The 14,911-nt window shown below is 34.1% G+C and overlaps 1 protein-coding gene across 4 annotated transcripts in view; it reads left to right on the top strand.

Moving 5' to 3' along the window:
- Positions 1 to 14,911, top strand: part of fra (neogenin protein frazzled) — a 265,834-nt gene that overhangs the window by 242,149 nt on the left and 8,774 nt on the right. For all 4 annotated transcript variants that reach the window (XM_076410982.1, XM_076410983.1, XM_076410980.1 and 1 more), the window contains exons 4-17: positions 6,792 to 7,005; positions 7,063 to 7,287; positions 7,346 to 7,490; positions 8,979 to 9,139; positions 9,195 to 9,313; positions 11,092 to 11,539; positions 11,628 to 11,910; positions 11,973 to 12,179; positions 12,239 to 12,530; positions 12,624 to 12,782; positions 12,845 to 13,050; positions 13,107 to 13,254; positions 13,314 to 13,475; positions 14,653 to 14,847. In XM_076410982.1, coding sequence (XP_076267097.1) covers positions 6,792 to 7,005; positions 7,063 to 7,287; positions 7,346 to 7,490; positions 8,979 to 9,139; positions 9,195 to 9,313; positions 11,092 to 11,539; positions 11,628 to 11,910; positions 11,973 to 12,179; positions 12,239 to 12,530; positions 12,624 to 12,782; positions 12,845 to 13,050; positions 13,107 to 13,254; positions 13,314 to 13,475; positions 14,653 to 14,847 — 2,964 coding nt within the window. The remainder of the gene's footprint in view (positions 1 to 6,791; positions 7,006 to 7,062; positions 7,288 to 7,345; positions 7,491 to 8,978; positions 9,140 to 9,194; positions 9,314 to 11,091; positions 11,540 to 11,627; positions 11,911 to 11,972; positions 12,180 to 12,238; positions 12,531 to 12,623; positions 12,783 to 12,844; positions 13,051 to 13,106; positions 13,255 to 13,313; positions 13,476 to 14,652; positions 14,848 to 14,911) is intronic.

Below are 14,911 nucleotides of genomic sequence, written 5' to 3'. Positions count from 1 at the left end.
TTGAAGAACTGTTCATGTAACATCTGTTAACATTATTTATAACATTATTTTATTATATTATATAATAATCTAGTTTTCATTTCAATTATTTTTTATATCTCTAAAATCTCTGTAGCAAAAATCTTTCGCCAGAAACTCCACCAGCATTAAATCCTTGTTCGATAGCTACCCATTCTTTTCAAACCTTGAGAAATAAACATTTCATATTTCTAAACCACGATACACGCTATAAACGCAGATAAAAATGCTTAAAAAAGTAGAAAGAGTTTGCCCAAAGCAAATAACATTGCCTCTAAAACAGTTTGTCAATTGTTGTTGAATTTTGTTATCAAATAAATTTTCAATCTCATCCTATATATAAAAATAAATACATTCTTCTAAATCTAGAAAGTACCTATTGTATCCACCATGACAATGCATTATCATCACATCTTTTATTCTTGTTTTACTAAACTTTTACTAATCATGATGAGGTAATAGTTCACAGATGATTTTCTTATGAATGCCGCTTAATTATGAACATGGAATCATCACGTTTAAAAAGCCAGATTAAAAAAATATCAAATTTAGATAATTCGATATAACAGACGTATAAAAAAGTCATAACAGCGTTTGCAAAAATAAGTTTTATTTTATTTGCTAAATGGCGTTATATTTGGAATATGTGAAATTCTTCACACACCCAAGAATTGCTCTTTATGGCTCGTCAAATATAGTATGTGTTAATTAGTTTGTATAGATACGTTAAATATTAATGATACAGGGGTGGGTACGATAATAAGTTTTAATATTTATTTATATTATAATCAAGTGAAATTGTAGATATTAAGAAGAATTATTACACTTTTTCTTAATTTTAAATCAATTAAATTATACCAGATAACATTTTGTCAATCAAAAGGTTGATAAATATATGATTTTGTGACTGTTCAAGAACAAATGACTAAGACCGTCGTGTGATACAATCCTTTCATTTGACAACTTCTAATTCTAATCCATTCTAATATTTTTCTAGTTTCACTTAGTTTTCACAATTATTTGACTAAAGTGTTGTCGGTTAGATATCCAGATCTAAAGATTATTAAAATTGTTTATTTTACAATTTTATTAAGTTTTTATGTCATTAAACTTAATATATAGTATATCCACTAAAACAGCTCATGCAAGTCATCAAAATTTATGACGTCTGCACATCCCAATGTTGCCGCATTAACTTAGAATTTTGTCTTACATGTCTGTCTGTTTGTAACATTTAATTATTATCACTAATGTTTTGAAGAATTTTATGGACTGATTCGGTTACCAGTTCCAGATCAGATAGCATACTGTCTCTTTTTAACTAGAATAAAAGGAGAAGGAACCCGCTCCGAGTTTAAAACGAATTTTACATTTTTACAAACTACATTTGGCAGTATATTCGACGTCATCTATGACGTGACTTAACTGTTTTATTGAAAGGACTATATATGTTATAACGTGTCAGATAAATCAAAGGCAGAGGGCAACAGCTCATCTCTCTTATTATTGATTATCATCCTAGGGAAACACACTTTACTGTTAAGAGTAGAGGCCTATAAGAGACTTCATTGATTAATGGTTCTATAAAGCTTTACTAGATAATTTACCTCATTACCTCTTCCAACCTCTCCAAAACCAACCAGCAAACGGCGTTGTCTATATTCATTAACGTTCAGTTCTTGGATCAGTGAGGTATTCTAGGGGCGCAAATTCTTCAAGTTCTTACGCACAATAGGAAATTAACTGTGTCATGTTACTCGACATACTTTCACAGGTCTTTCTTTAACGTAGGTGTGACTGATTGTTTACCAAACTAGTCATTCTCGAATTTAGTCATCTAACGTTGTACTTTGAATGGCCTCCATATCTAGTATAAAATGCTTGTAACTCTTGCGCTAACCAACATTGATTTTGAAGTTTGTTCACTCGGGCGTGATACACTGTCATGTGACAGTGGCTGAATAATGAAGAACAGGTTAAACAGACGCCGCTAATATAACATGGTCTCCATAAGCTATCAACGTCGACCTGTTCCAATTGAGAAAACCCTGTACAATAAAATAAAATATTTCATTCATAATTCAAGAATGCTAATGAATTAAAACACGTAAGAGTAGCATAATAACATTGTAAAATATTCAGCAATCGCACACCATCAATTGCAAAATTAAAAAAGAAAATAAAGACGGGAATATATAAATGCTGGCGCCAGTTTGGAAACTGGAGATTCTTCACACACACCTGTTAATATTCTTTATGATTCATTAAATATATATAATCAATCTGTCATATTAACTAGCAGTGGCGGCTCTTGATAAAAATTTTGAGGTGTTCTGCAATTTTTACAAAAAAACGATCTTTTGTCAGTGAATTTCTGAGTAACGTTTTGATGCGTTTTAGTGTTGAAAAACACCTTTCGGTCTCTAATGTTGCCATGGGAGTTGTTACCACGATTTCTAATAATTGTCTAGTCTCCTTCAATGTGTCTCCTAGATTATTTGCTATTAAAAATTGTATGCTATTAACCATTTAATGTTCTGCAATCATTTCTTGAATAAATAACTGATAGTTCAGTTCGTAATTGCTCTTTATCAAGTGTATTTTGCACAACTTATTAATTATAACATCACACGCCTCTAAAGCAGATATTTGGTGATCAAATTTACTGTTGCCTGGGCGGTTGCGTTGACTGATGACTTATTATACCCGATGCTTCACTAATATTCATTTTCGTACTTGCTTATTTGTGGAAACAGCTTTAGACATAATCAAATTTAATTGGTGCGCATAACAGTGTACTACATAGTGAGCAAAGGGATACTTTTTAAATTAATGCTTGAACTGCTGCATGTTGGCCGTTCGTCACTGCTGCTCCATCATAGCTTTGTGCGATCACTTTGTTGGGTGAATTTTAAATTAAAAGATTTATAAAGCTTAAAATTGTTTTACTAATACTTTATAATATTGTTACTTTTTGCGTCACATTTTTCAAGAATTTATAGTTCCAAAAACACTCAATTGGCTCACCATCGCGAACAAATCTCGAAATAACTACCAGTTGAGGTTTTGCAGCAACATCAATTGTTTCGTCCACCATTTTAACAGGTTAATTGAAAAGTCCTCGGCATACTATAGTAAAACACATTTTTTTTGGCAAAATTAGTTTTTTTTATTCAACATAATTCCCTTCAAGGGTGATACACTGATTATAGCGACCCTCCAACTTTTCGATACCATTTTCGTAATACGATTTGTCCTTTGCTTCAAAATAAGCCTCAGTTTCGTCGATCACCTCTTCACTTGACGAAAATTTCCTCCCAGCAAACATTCTTTTGAGGTCTGAGAACAGGAAATAGTCGTTGGGGGCCATATCTGGAGAATACGGTGGATGAGAAAGCAATTCGAAACCCAATTCATGGATTTTTGACACGGTGCATGCGGCCGTTTTTCAGCGATTTCGTCTTTCAAACGGTCCAATAACGCTATGTAATGGTCGCTGTTGATGGTCCTTTCTTTTTCAAGGTAGTCAATGAAAATTATTTCACAACAGCCGACTGTTGCGTTTCCCCACGCTTTGGAATGGGTTCATCGTGTGGAGTCCACTCGGATGGCTGTCGATTAAACTTCAGAATGAAATGATGGAGCCATGTTTTGAAGTAAACCAAACCATACGAACTTATATAAAGTGTATACCTTTAGTGTAAACTATAGCTATAAGTTTTTATAATTGTATAATTGAGGAATACATATTGATGTATTTTCTCGCACTCGTCTTGCTTGTTAATTAGTCCAAGTACAAATGAAATGTAGTAATAAATCAATTTATAATTAAGATTGTACTAAGCGTATCTAATAAAGATGTTATAATATAGTAAAATATTAATTTTATAATATAATAATTAAAGTTATCCGAGTATTTTTTACCTATTTACCGTTTTTATACGTATAAATAAATGATGAAACCGCCAAATGTTCTCGATTTCCACCGGAAGGAAACATGAATCACTTCTTCCCATTCAGACAGGTTCCTAAACATTTCTCAGACTCGAATACACCTCAATGAATCAGTTGAATAATGCGACTGCCTCTTTCGCGTCATCAAATGACAGGAGGCACCGCCTTAAACTGGCTGGCGGTGTCATTTATCATCACGAGTTATTTTCACATTAACGAATCTTGAAACATATTCCATTAGACCGAGCCACTAAAGGTATATCACAAAAAAGCGAGAAACATTCGTGTTCCCCTAATATTTGTTTTATATTAACGGAACCTACCGACCATTATACTTGAGGCTTTATAAAAACTGACGCTTCGATGGTGATGCCACCTGTGTCCCCACGATAAAATTAACTGTTGTACAGGGAGACTTTTTTTGGAGTTTTTTTGTACTATGATTTATTTACGTTAACGTACAATATTTTATATTGATCGAATAAGCTATAGTCCGTTGAATAAAAGAGTGAACGTCAACGTCAACTGAATTAATGACGTCAAAACGTTGCGATGTTGCCGCATCAACTCTGAGGGATAATTCATTTTGGCTTTGATATACAACAAAATTCTAATCTAAATAAAATAATGAAACAACAATACTTTTATCAAATACAATTTATTTTAACATAGCAGATCTAATGCATATATTATCGAAGGACTTAAAACTACAATTAAATACACAGTTATGATAGTTTGTAGGTTAGGGTTGTGTTTTATTATATTTACGTTGAGCTATAGTCTATTCAAAATTTTTTTAGTAATGCGTCATGGATATTTGTGACGTCGAAACATTGCAATGTTGCCGCATCAACTCTGAGTTTTAGTTCAGTTTGGTTGTACATATAAGAAAATTCTAATCTAAATGAAGTAATTGAACAAAAATGTTATCAAATATAATTTATTTTAATATTATAGTACATATAATACATATATTATCGAAGGACTTAAAACTACAATTAAGAACACAGGTATAATAGTTTGTAGGTTATATTTGTTTTGTTTATATTGAACTCTTCTACGCCATCCATAAGGTTAGAGTTTCTAGACGCGTTTTTTATGTAGTAGTATCCCTCTGGAGGCCTAATCCACCTAATTAACAATTGTATATCTGAGAAACGTATTTTACTTTCATCCGAGAGCATATTTACCTTTTTACATTTATTTCTGGTTTCCCTCGATGGTATGTTTACTTATCAAGTCATTTTGGTATCACTGTATATCTGTCTACACCATTCTTCATAAAATTAATCACTGAATTCTATCTATCTAATACATTTATCATATCTACAAGACAGTTAGTATTCATTCTCTCCTCATACGTCATGTTTAATTCTGGACAATTAGAATCATATCTGGGCACGCAAATCTTTCACTCCCTACAATACCATTTTCTACAGTTATATTCAATTAATTATGTGCATACCTTTAATTGTTTCCACTCTCATCACTCATTTTCACTTTCCGACTCACTGTCGAATTCAATCACTAAACTGTGAACTTCCAATCTATCTTTTTCATCTTATTATGCGCTTTTAAAAATTGTATCCTTTTAAAAGCAATATATGGGAGTTCCATTAGACCTCTTCAATACTTTTCAGACTAACAGTTTGATTTCAAATAATTGTATTAAATTATGTTTATATTGAAAAAACTACTCACATTTTTTATAAATTTCATTCAAAGGAATATGGATTTAAAATAATTTGAAAGATTTTAAAAAACAGTGTCGACAATCGAGAATATTAATATTTTTATAAATCAGAAAATTGAAAAAATATTCAAAAAAAAATATAAGAAGGTCTTGGAAATAATTGTGAATTGATGTAACCAAACTACACCATTCTTCCTCCAAACGTTCCCCCTTGAACATTTCCCAAGTTGCAAATCGATACATCATTGCATATCTATACCAAGAAGAACGATTGTTAATTGGCTTTTAACAAGTCGTTTACAAATGGCTTCAAATGTACAAATCGCGTTGGCTGTGCCTTTTGCAGCCACAGCAATAGCATTTCTAATGATCATTTCATCTGATCATGCTTCGATTCTGTTTGCTGATTTCTTTATGACACTCCACAAGTAATCGTTTCCAAATACAAACACTGGTTAATCCTAACAGACTCTCGCGTGAGAATATCTGCTAAGGGACATGCCGATGCACTGGCTAAAGAGATAGGAGCTTCCAGTCAGTCTCTCATACATAGATCTCCCCACAACAAATATCCTACTTCCACCATTAGAAATGCATTAGCAACACCCTTCAATGCCACTGGTCAAACTTCACTTACAACAAACTCTTTCAGGCTAAACTAAATTTTTTGCCAACCTACCATCATTCAGGGCTTATGCCATTATAGTCAGTCGACTCAGGCTTGACCATTGTCACTTCACTAACGGTCATCTAATAAACATAGATACTCCACCACACTATAAGTTTTGTTTACATTTAATTCTCAGCAATTGTCCACGCTTAATCTCCATTAAATCCAACTAGGGTTTGACAGACTATAGAAACACTGTTACTGTAGGAAGAAAATTTCAGGAAATAAATTATACCCATAAAATATATATTGACCTGAATACCTCTATCACTCATTTACGTTAATTTTACTGTATTCATAATTTACCTATACTCACTCTATTCTTATAATAAGTGATCTAATATTGTAATATCTTACTAACTAACTAACTCATTGTTATCAGTCACTAAATAACACAATATTGATGAGGTGACTAAAATTTTAACATATAACAATAATAATAATTAATATTTACAGGGCTATCTGGGTTTTTTGAAGAACCACGTGATATTACGGTATACATCAGTCAAAAAGCACATTTCGCCTGCTACGTAGACGCCATTCCACCACCGAGAATACGATGGCTAAAGGACGAACGACCCCTTCAGTTTGACGACTTACGAATGACAATGTTACCCACTGGCGCGCTCGAAATCGATGAAGTAGTGGAGAACGATCAGGGTTCTTACAGGTAATTAATAACATAATCGATATCACCACAGAACAACACTAATAAATACTGTTGCAGGTGTAACGCGTCAGGACTGAATTCCTATAGGCTCAGCAACAAAGCTCATTTAATAATCAATGGGGACCAAGCACAGGCGGCCCATAGGGCAGCCCCAACCTTCATTGCTCAACCGCGACCCTCCTCCGTTGTCGAGGGTCAAAATGTATCCCTGGATTGTGCGGCGAATGGGAATCCTAAACCAACCATAAAATGGTTAAAGGACGGTTATGCTATTGACATGAAGTAAGATACAAAACAAATAGTTATAACATTCAAAATATAACCAAAACATCTGTTTTAGTGATCTAGATAGTAGATTCAGCTTGGTTGGTTCAACAAGCTCATTAAGAATAACCAAGATACAGGAGCAAGACGGTGGTACTTACCAGTGTCGAGCCGAAAATCGAGAAGACAGTTTAGATGCATCTGCTGCTATTGAAATTCAAGTATGCAAGAACACACACTGTACATTGACTCAATGAATTCTTAAATATTCTTTAGAGCCCAATGTTAATTATTCTTAAGTCCTAAACTCAATTAATTATAAACTTTCCAGGTCTTTAAACAAGATCTCAGATTACACATATACACAACCAATACCTATTGCCTTTAAAAGCCCAATTTTAATTATTCTTATATACTGAACAATTCTTTCATTAACAGGTCAATTGAAAAGTCCCCGGCCTGACACGTAGATGGCGCTACTAGAATTACATCCATATATTTTTTAGTTAGCCCTAACTCTCAAAAGATTGTGTGTATAAATTTGACAGCTGTCGGATCATTAGTAGGAAAGTTCTGTGCAAAGTGGGTGCCGCGCCAGCTCACTCTTAACCAAAAACAACGACGAGTTGATGATTCGGAGCAGTGTTTGAAGATGATCAAGTGTAATAAACCTGAATTTTTGCGTCGATATGTGACAATGGATGAAACATGGCTCCATCATTTTACTCCGAAGTCCACTCGAAAGTCATCCGAGTGGACTGCACACAACGAACCCGCTCCAAAGCGTGGAAAAACGCAACAATTGACTGGCAAGGTATTTTGGGATGCACATGGAATAATTTTCATTGGCTATCTTGAAAAAGGAAGGATCATCAACAGCGACTATTATATAGCGTTATTGGACCGTTTGAAGGACGAAATCGCCGAAAAACGGCCGCATTTGAAGAAAAAGAAAGTGCTGCTTCACCGCCGTGCCACAAGTCAGTGGAAACGGTGGCAAAAATCCATGAATTGGGCTTCGAACTGCTTCCTTATGCACTCCACCGTATTCTCCAGATCTGGCCCCCGCAACTATTTCCTGATCTCAGATCTCAAAAGAATGCTCGCTGGAAAGAAATTTTGGTCGAATGAAGAGGTGATTGCCGAAACTGAGGACTATTTTGAAGCAAAGAATTATGTTGAAAACAAGAAACTAATTTTGCCAAAAAAATGTGTTTTACTATGATAGGCCGGGAACTTTTCAATTGACCTGTTATAAACTTTCATATCTTCAAACACAAGCTCAAACGGTATATTGGCACGAATAATTCCTAAATACCCTTTCAAAACTCAACATTAATTATTCTTATATGCTGAATTAAATTTATTATAAACTTTCCAGGTCTTTAAACAAAGACTCAGACTACACCTACATACAACGAATACTCAATCTCTTAAAAAGCCCAACATTAATTATTCTTATGTACTGAATTAAATTCTTTATCAACTTGCCAAAAATTTAAGCACAAACTCAGGAAATACATAGACACAAAGAATTCCTAAATGCTTTTCATAACTCAACATTAATTATTTTTATATTCTGTTATATATAGTTCAGCATCCAGATCTTGAACACAAACTCAGACAACACATAGATAAAATTCATACCTCAATACTCTTTCTAAGCGCAATTTTATTTATTTATATATGCTGAACTCAATTTTTTTCAGGTGCCTCCTAGATTTTTAAAGAAACCTCAAGATAGAACTGAATACTCTACAAAAGACATAGAATTAGAATGTAGCGTTTACGGAATACCTGGACCCAAAATACAATGGTTCAAAAATGGAGAACTTGTAAAGTACTCCGAATACTACAAACTGGTCAACGGGTATGTCTAAGACAAAATGAGCTATACCTGAAACTTATAATAATTTTACTTCTAGCAATAACTTGAAAATAATGGGCCTGATGAGTTCTGATTCGGGCATATTTCAGTGTTTTGCCATTAATCCTGCTGGCAATATACAAGCAGCTGCAAGCTTAAAAGTTATCTCAAACACGGGTAATTAATTCTCAATTTTGCTGTTACTGCTGTTATTTAAGGACATACTAAAATTATTTGAACCTCTTCTGTCTCCAAATCTGACAGTTACATTTTACGATGTCCTTGTAAAATTAATTTAGCTTTTTTTTATTTATATATGTAATATCACCTGCATCACTCAAATTGTTTACTGCATATCGAGCATCAGGAAAATACGCAATTATTCCGTTGTTGCCATAACGAGTTGTGTAATTAAAAAGATTAACTCTTAATCTTATCATTCGAGTACCCTGGATTAAAGGTCTAGATACTAAATCAAGTACGGCGTTGTAATTTGGAAACAACAAGAAAAAATGTCGATTTTTGCATGATTATCGATAGTGTTCGTGTGATTCTGAACTGCATTAAAATATTTCCTGACTATATTCTAGTAAATAACATGAGATGATGTCGGCTGAGATACCGAGCAATGGCGATAAGCAGAACAAATAAAAACTAGCAAATTAATGTATTAATATTAATTATTTATTGACTGTTATTAATCAACAATGATATGAGAAAAAAAATGGATATTTATGTCAGAACAAATTGACTTAAAAACAATGACGATGAATGCCAAAATATATTACAAAATATTGATAATGCTGTTCAAATAATTAGATGGGGTATTATCGTTAACGTTCACTAATAAGATTACTCTAAATAATATATTAATGCATCCATATATTAGGGGCTTGTATATACTTTGATCATATTTTGGAACATTATTGAGAACAATTGGTAATATATCTTGTCATACAACTTTTTGTCATCTTTCTGGCAATGGTGCAATGCGATTTCATTAATGGTGATACCACATCAAAGGTACCATGCTGCATCGATCTGAATAATTAGTGAACATGACTGGTGAATAAGCTGGGAGCGGCAGAACGGCAGAGCATTATCATGGAAGAGGATGACTTTAGGGCTGTTTCTCGCTATTACTGGCCTTTTTTTGCAGCTATATATCGTTTAACTTGTCCAATTCACGTCGGTAAACATATATAGTATTCATTCGATTTTAGCAACTTTTAATGCTCTACACGAGGAATATTCCGCTTCGCTGTCGATATGGATAGTTCTCCTGGACTAGCCCATGACTTTTTTTCCTCGAAATTATCGTAGCAGTTCCATTATTCATCTCCAACCACAGTATGCCACAGAAAACTCTTATTTTTCACTGCCAAGCAATGAAACCATGATGTAGAAATGGTTTGAAATGGCATTTGCAGTCATTTCACGCGTTAGCTATTTTACCTCCTTTTGTATCTTTCCTCTCGCATGTTTCCTATGCCTGGAAACCTCTGGTTCATCAACTACTAATCTGTCTGAAAATTTCTTGAGATTGAGCTAGTTCTTCGTCCAACCCATTTCGTTCATCAATTAAAGTAATGAATAACTCAGTAATACTAAATGGAAAGCTATTGATTTATGTAGAGGAATGTCAAAATCATCAAATTTTATTATTTTTTACCTTTGAAACTTCACCAAATGATATATCGGATCAAAATACATGCAAGCAACTAATGATTGTAGAATGATGTATATTTAATATTAATTGAGACCAGTTAAAATAATGTCGGATATTAATATTTATTCTGCTTATTTATTCTTGATTTATTTATTTCTATTTAAATTATTAATTTGTTTTTTTTTATTTTCTCCATTTCCTCCTCCTATATCCTGACCCCATTTTCACTATCGTTTTGCATGTGTTGGTCATACGTTTTTATCGCGTTATTCGCTGGCTCGTTTAGTGGAGAAGAAAAAGCTTCCGAAAAACAGACCGAAAAAAATTTTGTCAAAGCCGATCGATTTGTCGTACAAAAAGCAGTCGGCCACTCTTTTCACTGCGCTTAAATCGGAAGATGGTGGTAAATTGGGGGAAGTCGACTTCGGTCATGCTTTAAAGCCATCTATCGTTAGCGATTACGACCCCCATAGCGCTTTTAGTTCGCTGAAGAGCAGCGAGTCGAGCGATGATAGTAGTCTGGGTGAAACCCAATCAGCATATTCCTCCCACAATACCAATTTAGCAGGTAACACCGACTCCAAGATCACCGACGGCCTACCAGGACCACCGCTTGATCTGAAATCCATCATTACCAAAGCGAGATTTGTTATCCTCAGCTGGAAACCACCACAGGAGAACGCCAACAACGTAGAAACGTATTCAATGTATTATCGTCAAGAAGGAAGCGATAGGTAAATTATCAATCTTAACATCAAACCATTGAATATGGTTGTTTGGGTGTAGCAAATCATATTTAAATATTTTCTAAATATTTTTTAGGGAACGATTTAAAAATACCTCAAAATCAAAATTAGAGGAAATCCATATTGGAGACCTTTCTCCTGGAAAAGTCTATCATTTCCGTGTTGTGCCTATAAGTGCGAACGGACCTGGAGCTTCCTCCAATACTCTAACAGTTACGACGTTATCCGAAGAACACGTACCTAGCGCTCCACAAAATTTCGAGGCATATAGCACAAGTCCTCGTAATATTCATATTTCTTGGAAACAGCCCGAAATAACTAACGGGCATATTTTGAAATATACTATATACTACATGGAGGTAATTAAATATAAAATACCATACAATCTTTAGGTCATATCTATATACTATACATACTTTAGACTACTTCATCAGTGGAACACAATGTGGACTCTGCTGAGCTAACTACAGAACTAAATGGTTTAAATCCATATACTGAATATAGTATATGGGTTGTGGCTGTTAATAGAAACGGTGCTGGTGCGGCCACGGAGGAAAAATTAGTTCGAACTTTCAGTGCTCCTCCATCTGAAGCTCCTAACAATATCACCGTTGAACCGTCCAGTACTGTAAGTAATACAAACTAAACCACAAAACAATATTCTAACATTTACCCAAATATTTGCAGAGTTTGGTTGTTAGATGGGAACCACCACCTATTGAAGCGCAAAATGGTGTTATTCTGGGTTATAAAATAAAGTACCGACGAACCGGTAAAGGAAAAGCAACCACTTACACAACGCCTACAAATGAACGCCACTACGTTATCAAAGATTTAGAGAGAGGCGCACCATATCAGATAAGAGTGTGGGCAATGAATGTTAATGGAACAGGACCTCCTTCAGACTGGGTGGAAGTTGAGACATTCCAAAACGATTTAAATGAAAGTGCTGTTCCAGGATTACCATCTGGTTTAAAATGTAAGTGTTTAATGAATACATTAATCAATCAAGCATTTTGTTAAATATTGAGAACATTATCATTTAATTAACATGTTAACAATATTGTTTTAGTTAAAACCACTTTTGATAAGTTATATATTATGTGGTCGCCACCAGCTAATCAAAAAGTACGAGTTCGTAATTATATTATTGGTTGGGGCAAGGGTATACCGGATATATATTCACATGAGCTAGACGAGCGCAATAGGACTTATGTTATAGAAGGATTAGGTATGCTGAAGCTTTTTTCTAATATGTAACCACTTTCAGTTATCATCTTATTCATTATACAGAAGCAAACTCGGAGTACGTGTTAAGTATCAGAGCGAGCAACAACATGGGTCCGGGCCCTCCAATTTATGCAACAGCTAAAACTCAAGATGAACCACCGCCAGAACCTGCTTCCGCCTTGATGCCGCCAATGGGTTTAAAAGCTCACGTACTAAGTACGACGTCCGTTGTTTTATATTGGACAGATCCTACCCTAAAACAAAGTCAAGTAAGAAATAATTGATTCATTAATATGCTTTTATAATATTTTTTTATTTTTTAAAGTATATAAGAGACCAGAGATATTATAAGGTGAAATACACAGCAGAAACATCAACTAAGCCAAAGATTATCAACGTAACAGATCTGAATACTATGATAAATGACTTGAAACCCAATACTTTGTATGAATTTGCAGTAAAATTGGTGAAAGGTATGCTAGAATATTAGATTAAATAAGCAAATATTTAAGTATTAAATTGCGTTTAATAGGTCGAAGGGAGAGCTCTTGGAGCATGGTTGTACAGAACAAGACCTGGGAATTGCCACCAAATGTAGCGCCGCGAGAAGTAGATGTTCATCTTAAAGATGAAGATTCACAATTGGTAGAGTTGACATGGTTACCTCCCAAAATAATTAATGGCCGAGTAACAGGTACAATACTATTTTATAACTATTATATTTATGATAGCCAAATAAGTAAAAAAACAGAACCTTATATTTTATTCAAAGCATCAACCCACTATGTATTCCCATTTTCAAAAAAAAATGGAAGTAATTTAAGGGGAGAGTTTAAAAGCTTCAGCTTTTAAGGGGTATTGGGAATTCATTTATAACACTGATTACAATTTCTTTCATAAAGACTATTAACATGATAATATTTACGAAGAACAGGTCTTATGACTAAATTCAAGGTCAATCTAATATTATAGAATATAAATCTGAAGATCCATGTCAAATAGGATTGCCATCACTTTATACCACCGTTGTTTGTTGTGTTATCATAGCATATAAGGTTTTCCTCCAATAGATAGCTTTGAAGTCATATATATCTAATAATACTTCTTAACGAAGCCATATACTTTTGACAGCACATAAGGCTAATTTTTGGGTTCCAAATTAACAGTAAAAAATATTCATTTGTGATTCTGTGTTGTTAAAACGAGCCATTTTTGAGACATTCTTGTACGACAATAATATATGAAGAAGATCATGGTGAATGCTTAGAGAAATTGAATAAGTAAACGGTGGCAAAGTCGGAACTGGTACCAAAGAAGGTTATGCTAAATGTGTGCGTCTTCCACCATTACAAAACCTACACACGTTTTTAGTGACTCAGCAAAAATTTGAAGCATCCACTGTATATCCTCAAACTTGCCCCAACCGACTGTCATTTGTTTCGGTTTCTTTCAAGATTCTATTAATGGTGAGTAAGCTAAATTCACAGGAGACAGTGAAATTACCAGACTCAGTTTTTCTTCCAGAAAACTCAGAAGTTCGGTGATGGTTTATCGTAAAAGTGACGAAATATAATCGATCGAAACGGTCCTTATATTATTACATTACAGTACGTTATATATCATTGATTAGTGTTTGAATGTATGTATATGAATGAAAATGTATGTGAATAAATTCGCTTTGAAAAAACATGAAAGAAGCCGAAATTTCTTTTTCCCCAGTCCATTTTAATGATGTTTAAAGCAAACATTTTTCACTATTAACCTGAAAGCATTCAACATTTGTTCACAAACCGTTCGAGAAGATTAAGAATGTCTCCGAAATGATTGTGCAGATTAAATAAATCTGAAATTAATGATGTTGGTATTTCCAGGATACGTCATCCTTTATACGGACAATAAAACGAAAAGCGACGCGGAGTGGCAGGTCCTCGCTATTAAAGGTGATAACCATTCAAGCATTATATACGACCTGAAACCTTTCACGGTCTACTACTTTAAAGTTCAGGCCAGGAATAGTAGGGGCTACGGGCCCTATTCAAATATAGTTTCGTTTCGAACCGGCCAAAGTAAGTAGTTTTGAAATTTACGACCGCATTAAGCGATACGTTTTAGTTAACGACCACTTGGTAT

Source organism: Rhynchophorus ferrugineus, unplaced genomic scaffold (assembly GCF_030347505.1).
Source record: "Rhynchophorus ferrugineus isolate W39M unplaced genomic scaffold, kcgeb_rfMv2 rfM8, whole genome shotgun sequence".
NCBI lineage: Eukaryota > Metazoa > Arthropoda > Insecta > Coleoptera > Curculionidae > Rhynchophorus > Rhynchophorus ferrugineus.
Note: the sequence above shows the minus strand (reverse complement) of the source record. Positions and strands in the feature narration are given on the sequence as shown.